The sequence below is a fragment of the Opisthorchis viverrini genome (genome assembly GCF_000715545.1).
Source record: "Opisthorchis viverrini unplaced genomic scaffold opera_v5_219, whole genome shotgun sequence".
NCBI lineage: Eukaryota > Metazoa > Platyhelminthes > Trematoda > Opisthorchiida > Opisthorchiidae > Opisthorchis > Opisthorchis viverrini.
In genome coordinates, this window is record NW_008751875.1 from 56,726 (window position 1) to 65,161 (window position 8,436).

At 46.3% G+C, this 8,436-nt stretch overlaps 1 protein-coding gene across 1 annotated transcript in view; it reads left to right on the forward strand.

The window, feature by feature from the left end:
- Positions 1-5,177: 5,177 nt before the first annotated feature.
- T265_08431 (hypothetical protein) overlaps positions 5,178-8,436 on the forward strand; it is a gene marked incomplete at both ends in the record, with an annotated part of 22,036 nt that continues 18,777 nt past the window's right edge. The window contains 2 exons of the mRNA XM_009174232.1: positions 5,178-5,364; positions 5,399-5,508. Of these exons, the coding sequence (XP_009172496.1) occupies positions 5,178-5,364; positions 5,399-5,508 (297 nt within the window). The remainder of the gene's footprint in view (positions 5,365-5,398; positions 5,509-8,436) is intronic.

An 8,436-nucleotide genomic window follows, 5' to 3' on the forward strand; every position in this document is an offset into this window, starting at 1 on the left:
CGGCGAACTCAATTTCGGCGTGTCAATAGCCTGCGGCTCACACGTGTGATCCTGTTCGCTCATTTGTTGTACATTTGTAGTCAAGGTGGACCTTTGTTTTGGATGGGTATCCGTTGTCGAGGTTTGTATAGTCCACGAATTTGTCTTACAACAACGGTGCCGTACAGAAACCCAGGTAAGACTTTGTTTTGGCCTCCCGGAGGTTCTGGTATTCCGCGTCACTCGAAGATACCGTTTGCTCTTCACACTGATGGATACTAGAGGAATTGTTCTTGATTAATTCGTCGTCTCCCCACACAATTTAGATAAGTATTTCACGACCACGTAACACCCAACTATAAAGTTGCAGGACAAATAAAGCCGTGACTTAACAGAGAAGAACACATAACATACTAGCGACTATTTCTGCATTAACAACAAAGAGTTGGTACAGAATGGCCCAAAGTTTTAAAGGACAGTTGCACAGAAACTCCTGGATCGGCAGTGTATTAGGAAAGGTATCACCACGCCTTCTTCAAACGTCTGCGTACTTCACCGCCTTTAACTCACTTTCGAGGTCATGTTTTGTGTTCCATTATAGGTTGGCCAGAACTGTCTACTGAGATTACCAATTGGCTGGTTGCCAAAGATGAGGAACTTCGGGTCCCTACCTATCTCGGACCATCTCCATGAAGATAACCGTTTCATAGGATATATTTGGGGGCAGGCACTTGCGGCGTCGGTGAAAGTCTCGAGGTTTTATCAGTCTTAACAGTTCTCTGTGTCCGTCGGCACAGAATTTTTCATTAGAAAATGTCGGTGGCAGATCTTTGAACGCCTTTTTTCCATTTGCTTGCCATTGGTGAAACGAGGACGAATTTGTATTGAGAAGCTGCCAAACGACTGTGGTTACCCACCACCATTATGGACTGCGAACCCTTATATGCATAGCTGGCGTAGGTAGTTGCTTCCTTCCAAGCAGAACAGAGGTTGCGTTCGTCGAGCTTGTGACGAAACACTAGGCAAAACGTTTCTCAAATGTCTTCAGTGGAGCATTGAAATAACGTAATTTATTGCGCTTGACATACCCACCTAACCGAGTAATTTATAATTCCCGTTTTCAGCAATAGAGGTTCGATGTATACTCAGTAGGGATCGTCCGAATTCAGGGAATCACCATTTCACGCAAGGCGATTTGAAGCTGGGAGATAAATGTGGCTATTATAAAAGCGACTTTACTGTTTCGGACGGATTCGCATCCTATAACTTCTGAATAAACCTTGCAATCTTCGCGGTTATTTTCCCGAATGTGGCTCTGAATGGGGCCTTGATGAAGATCACTTCTGGAAAAGTCAGACAAAGTCCTATTCATTCCGGAATTCGAAATCAAGGTCGACAAAACGTTCGCTTGTAATTATGCCTCAAATTACCGGTCTCCGTCTGCCCCGAAGTTGTGCCAAATTGTCTCATTGCAACAGCCTTACGGAAAACAGTCGATTAGGCTTCCATGGACCGATTGAGATCCATGTCACACCGTTCTCTCTCGACTAATCTTCTGATGGACGGGAGGCAGCGTTTGCGCGTTGGACCGGCGACTAAAAAACAGTCTGTCTGATGGAATGTCAGGTTGGGCGTGCACGTGCCAATGTACCTGAGAGCTTGATTGGCGGCATGAGTCGTCGTCCGAGGAGCCACGCGTAGAATGCAGGTGTCTCTATCGCGAATTTCTCGACGGTCACAGTGGTAAGAGGTGTGTTTCATACTCGCACATGAGCCACTGACTGTGCCAAGAGACTCCCTGGATGGCCTGCTCCGGACTATCGACGTGAAGCACGTCCCTCTTTAAACGAACGTTGGCGTTCTCCAGACGATTACTGGTCACGCTTCCGGAAGTAGCAGCCAGCGCTGTGCATGTTGAGCGATACACAACCAGTGGTAACCCAAATAGTGGACAGACCCGAGGTTGGATCTCCGCAGGATTTATAGATCGTGGCGAATCCTACATGATTATTGTTCAGCGCAGTTACTTACTCAGCTACGTTATCGTAGCGCGTCATGCGGGTGAATATTTGCCGGCTTCGCTTGGATACCATCTGCAAGAATTACAGCAACGCACCGGAACAGACTTGCTTCCAGGTGGCCCGAAGTGGGTGAAAATGGCGCGGCATTATGTCGCAACCAAACACACCTTTGTCAGCTCGCATCTGCTACGTCATCTTGCTGATGAAAAATCCTCGTCCATCGTGACCTTGAACAAGCAAAACAGCCTGCAAAAAGTCGCTGTAGCGACTAAACGGTATCTTCTAGTGCCGTATAATACCAGAGCCTTCAAGAAGGCAAAACAAAGTGGGAGATGGTTTACTATACAGCACTAATAATGTAAAACATGAATTCACACAACACGCAAACCTCAGCAGTAGGTACTTGTCCACGACAAATAGTCCACCTAGACTATGAAAGTGCGAAACATGTGAGATAAAAAGCTCCCAAGTGAGATAGCCACACGTTCATAAGTTCGGCAATAAAATGGCTGGGCAACCTTAAGGTAGAATCAGTGAATTTTTCAGACAAACAAAATGCCAGTTCTTCACACACTGAACACAGAAGTGGAGTGAGAGTTACAAATAGGGGTAGAATAAATGTAGGGAACTTCAGATGTCAAAGTGGTGGACGATAAAGGAGAAAAAGGCTCGCTTTCTATGAAGGCATATATCACGTGTCGGCCGATGCCCACGCCAAGAAAAAACAAACCGCCGACCTGGTTTACAAAAAGAGTCGGGACACAGTGCGATTATCATAAACATTCTGGGTGGTCGTTTCGTTCCAAAGTGATCTGCAACTTATTGGCGAAATTCCGCTGAAGGAGTAGCGTACCTCAAAAGGCAACTACATTCCTTTAATTCATAGCCTGTCCGGCGCTGGTTGATAGGCAGCCCTTCAAAAATACTCTCGCTAAGTGGACGGTTGTGCTCCAGGTGGTAGATGGCGTTCATCATGCCTCAGTCGGCATGCTCCCAAAGGTTGGGAGATGATTTTTTATTGTTACTATTATCATAACCAAGAAGTCATCGCACCAGCTGGAATCTGGCCGGGCTGTCAGTGCAATGTACGCTATCGGTGGCAAACAAAGAGCGATAAACTTCCAAACGCTATGGATTCTGAGACCCTGGCTTTGTCTTCATGGACGCTTGTTGTAACGGTAGAAAAGCTCCAAAATACTGTGGGCGCATGGGGAGGTCCTAGGGGTTCCAATAACTACCATCAAATGCTAAAACTTTGTGTTAAAGTTTCCCTTTTTCGAACTACGTTCGATAGCATCTGCGGAATTTTCACGTTTGTCATTTTCCTCTTTGGGAGTATGTCACAAAAACGGCTGGGCACAGAGGATTAAATTGTACCCCTTGGTGAAGCACCAGGTGTTTTCTCCAGCATGCAATCGGATCACAATTAATTTCTTTTGTGGAACTATCGTCTTTTGCCTACGTCTTCTGTTTTTCTTGGGTTGGAGTCGCCAACTATGGGACGTTTGAACTCCCATCATAGAGGCTCACGCGGTGTTTCTTTTTAGTGATATTCAGCCGTGTTTCCTCCGGCAAGGAATTACCTAGCTCATCTGGGCGGATTTTGGGTAATAGTTAGGCTTGGGAGGGGCGTTGAGTCTGTTATTCTGATGCTTCTGTGTGTGAAAGATAACTTAGCTGGCCGGAGACATTTGTTTCACGATGGTGACAGCTGGTTTTTATCGGCCCCATAACGTGGGTGATTTGGTTATATTTTGATGCAGAAGACCCGGGGTGTTTTGTCTCCAAATATAGGCCACATACGGGGCATCACACTAGATGGAGAATAATGGAATGAGGATTCGTGGGTATGACAAAGTTTAGCCACGGATTGCGCGCATCAGGCAACTGTGCAGGAAAGCTACCTTAGGACGGCCTTGGTGAGAAAATCAAGAAAATTCCATCTGGTCAGCGGTTAATATTTTCTGTACAAACTCAGGTAAAATAGTTAGGCTGCAAAAGGATGCCGCCATAGCGCTGATGGATGTAGTGGTCTGGCTACCCAATAAGTTAGTATACCAGGAGCGTGTGGCAAAGAGATAAGAATAATAACGCTAGGTTGGGTATACAATAATAAAGAGGTCAGATGGAACAGACTCACTAACAATTGTTCTCTTTAAAATAGTGCTTCGTTGGCCCATGTCAGCGAATAAACAATAACCCAGTTATGTTGGTCCAGAGGTCTACTTCTGAACAGTTTCCACATATAAGAGATTCCGAAGATGGTCTGAAATGTTTTGGTACCAGAGTTAGTACATGAGACTTGCGAATGACCGGTGCAAGCGCGAGCGAAGTCAAGAGAGAGTCGGAGCACATGACCACGCTTGTATTATGTAAACTTATACAATTGCGAGTTCTTGTGGTTTTTCGTATTGAAACAAAAAACTATTATGCAATGGACGAAATACGTAGTGTCATAATGGAAGTAAAATGAAGGTACAAAACGCCACATGGATCATGTTTTAAGTCTCAAGATTTATACGCAGTATCTACGTTCGACATGAGCAACCAGCAGCCAGTGAAGCTTTCCATCATTAGGAGCCACATAATGAAATTCTATGTGCGGCGATGTTAGAATTATCTTATTAACATTTTCCTACCTCTCTGTATAACGTAGTGAGGTAGTCGATCAAATTGTGAGTCATTCTTTCAATGTGAAAACAAAGTCTTCGATCAAATGTTTACACTGGTTTATGTAACCTCTTGTTCATAGATGGCCCCCTATAACTTCCGGATTCGTCCCACTGCAAACTTCTATGGATCCTTCCTTTACCAAATTCATTTTCTGCGGGCCGCTACGAGAATGGTTGCCGGCCTGAAGTCCGTGGACTACGAAACGCGTCTCGCGATGCTCAATTCATTTTCCGCATGATGAAAATCTCCCGTTCTTCAACGACCTTGAGGTTGGTACTCACACTAAAAGAATATTTAATGATGATAACAGATGGGTCGTCAAGAGGGATTTTACCAGTGAAAAATGTAGAGTTGGTGTTTCATTTGGTACTGCAGGTAATATTCGGTCGAAATCTTCACAGGATCCGCAGGAATATGTGAACCAATCAGGATGTAAATAGCACGACTGGGCGTGAGCTAAAGAGCTGGTTGTGTCAGTGTCGCTCGATCTTTACGGAACTATCAATGGGGTTGAGTAGTCAATCCGAACGTACCCTAAAAGACGATAAAAAGGCACCTGACAAGAAAGATGCTACAGAATACCCAACAGACACAAGTTCGTTCCCTCTTCCGGCCCAGGGCGACGAAGCAACGCACATCGATGGTTTGACTGCACTGCAAGATGGTTTCAGGTCCGCCAGAAACTGGAGTGGTGAGTGCTTTTTCTGAATTATGAAAATTTGCAGCACAACTCTACAAGAAGGTCCTGGCATCCAGTGAAACAACGGCGCGTGCAGTAGCTGAAAAAGTCAAGTTAGAAGAAGTTGGTGCCAATGTTCGGCAACTCATTAATCAGGTAGGTTGGTATCCTTGGTGCCGCGTACAGTGTATCGTTTGTGAATTTTTCCTATCAAGATCATGTCAGTATGAAATTGTGAGTCAAACGTCACATTGGCGTCAGTCCGTTCGGTAGATTGGTCCTCAAGCTGGGACCCCTGGAGGGACAGAATGTATACGTTGGGGGAACTGCGTTGAAAGAGGCTAACGATCTCAATCGCTCTCTAGAAAGAAGGGTACCATTTGTAGTTGATATTTGGGCTTAATATGACAATGTTCGAGAGGCGATGTGTAAGAGTTTTGGTTGGGCCTCGGAACTTGCGTTGTCCGTGATTTACGCCATAATCCAGTCCAACTGACAAATTGGAGCTCACATGAACAAAAAAGAATGCAGCAGGCGGATCAACCACACTTTTTACGCTTTTCCTAAACCAGGTGGGTCAATCGCAACCGAAATCAGTAGACAAGTGACGATTAGAGAGTATTGCTGTAGAGAAACCCAACTGACCGTTGGACTGCCGTGGAGAGAGGTTGGAAGTCCGTACATCGTCATCAGTCCCCAGCTATAGCAACATCAGTGCTAGTATTGATGCTCTGTTGCCTTAAACCCAAATCCCAAAGTGAAGTGTAGAGCGGCTGAGGGAGGAACCTGGCGCTAGCCTACCGTAATCATCCCGAGTGCCTATGCTTCCAAGCACTCAACCATACAATCTGGAAACTGACAACACGAACACCATTGACAACTATCAGCCGCCATTCCCTGCAATGTCTCCAGTCAAGTGCAGGGTAGTCACGGGGATCCCATCCGCTCCGACAGCTAATTCGTACCTTGTCCACCTCGCTGTTTGCGCCGTCCTAGAGGAGGCATGGAGAGCAACACTCGTTTTGGTAGGCGATGTTTCGGCATGTGCAGCACTAGGTGAGCCACCGCAGTTGATGGTACTGGGTGTTTTATGTGACCGGTATGTCTTTTACACAGCCAAGTACTCGTTTTTTTATAATTCTACCAATTTGTTGTCGCCATCGGACGCCGGAAACCCTTCTGGGTGGTGGTCAAAGACATGGAGACGCCCCACTTCATCTGTCCATAGAGGCTATGACTCGGAAATACACAACAGTTGAGCCCTTACTGTAGCCTTCTACACACAACCATTTAGATCTGGTGATCGCTCCTTCTGACTCCACAAGTGACACAGATAAGCAAACTTGACTTCATTTGACACTTATGCCAGAGCTACTGTGACTACCAAAAGATGGAAAATTCTCCACAACCTCCCGTGATTCTCCTTGGATTGTAATAGGGGCGCTTATATACTGAACGTTCTGAAGCACAACTTTACAGGTTGAAGTTTCGAAACACGTCGAAATATGGTATGATGGCTCTCAGCTCACTCAACAGGGCTTGTACTTCGTCTTCAAAGATGAGTGTGCTATCGTCCAGGTTGACAGGTTTCTCACCAGCAGCGACTTGAGCACTGGAGTTTCCAAAATCCTCCAGCGTCCACTTCATTGTTTCATCAGTGACGAGGTTGAACAAGAGTGGAAAGAGCGGACCGTAGTTAGGCGCCACTTTTTCTAGGGAAGCTTTGTAGAGCTCACCGTGCACTCTCACACCGCCAGAGGTTTGTGAATATAAGAAAATCGGTACTGCAAAGGAATCGTATGTGGTCGTCATAGGTCCAAAGCAGGTGCTCTACGTTGTCGGTGCGTCCCCTGTCCAATCCAAGACGACTACTCAACTAGGAGTCTGTAGCAATTAGTCTACCTACTTACGCGTTCATACCAGCAGCTGCCGTAACGGTCCGAGCGTTTAGCCTGTTGTAAAAGAGCACCTAGCACATCATAGAAACCCTCCTTTGTAGTTTCAGAGCTACAGTTCGTCAGAGCTTAAGCAGAGCATAAACTGAGCGATGAACCTCATTTTCTTCGGTTTTTTTTCACAGACGTTGCTAGACGATCAGCACAGAGACGACTGTCAGCGGGTGTCCAATCAATCAGAAACGTTTTGGTTTGATCGCTTAATACAACACCCACCCCGGTCCATCCAACTGCAGCGGCCTGTGGGTCGTCAGAGTTGTGCACTCATCATCATGGTCAGCTGTGAGCACCGCGTACTTGTCGTACAGTGGTTGTAGTTGTCACGATTTCGTCCACCGATGATTTGAGGAGCTGAGGTAGGTATATGCTCGCTGAAGGAGAGAGTTCATGAATTGGTGCGCAGATGCAGGACTGCCAGTGGACTTCCAGGAGGGAGTTGGGACGGGAGCTATGTATTGAAGGCAGTAGGTTGGATTCACGAGCGCCACTGATGGTATGACTGGGCCATATCTGATATCTATAGCCGTTGATGTAGCCAATCTCGGGATCCCCATCCAGGGAGACGGCAATGACCAGCGCAGCTGAGCTTTCTGATAATAGCTTTCACAATTCGCTACCAAGTCACTGTTTGACCTCCTCTGGCTCGTTCCTATCTTTGTGGTTCTGCAAAAAGAACCCTTCAAAGAAGTTGGTCGACTGGCCTACGCAGCACCTGGCCAAGCCAGCGTAACCTGTGCAGTGTGCAATTCGCTAGTCACTGTTTGACCTCCTCTGGCTCGTTCCTATCTTTGCGGTTCTGCAAAAAGAACCCTTCAAAGAAGTTGGTCGACTGGCTGGCGCAGCACCTGGCCAAGCCAGCGTAACCTGTGCAGTGTGATCAGTTCATCAATCGTGGGTGGGTTATTTCTTCCGAATACCATCCGATAAACTTCAGCATTGCTGGTCCGGATTTCCCACCAGATTCTGGCGATGCTCCGAAGACATCGATGGTCAAACACTGAGGGTTTTTTTACGTCCTCATCATCATCATCATCGACAGCATGACATCAGTGTTCAACACCGATGCTTCACTGCCGTACAACCATGACTTATTTGAAAGCCTTATTGTAAAGAAAAGAGTAAAGGTGGA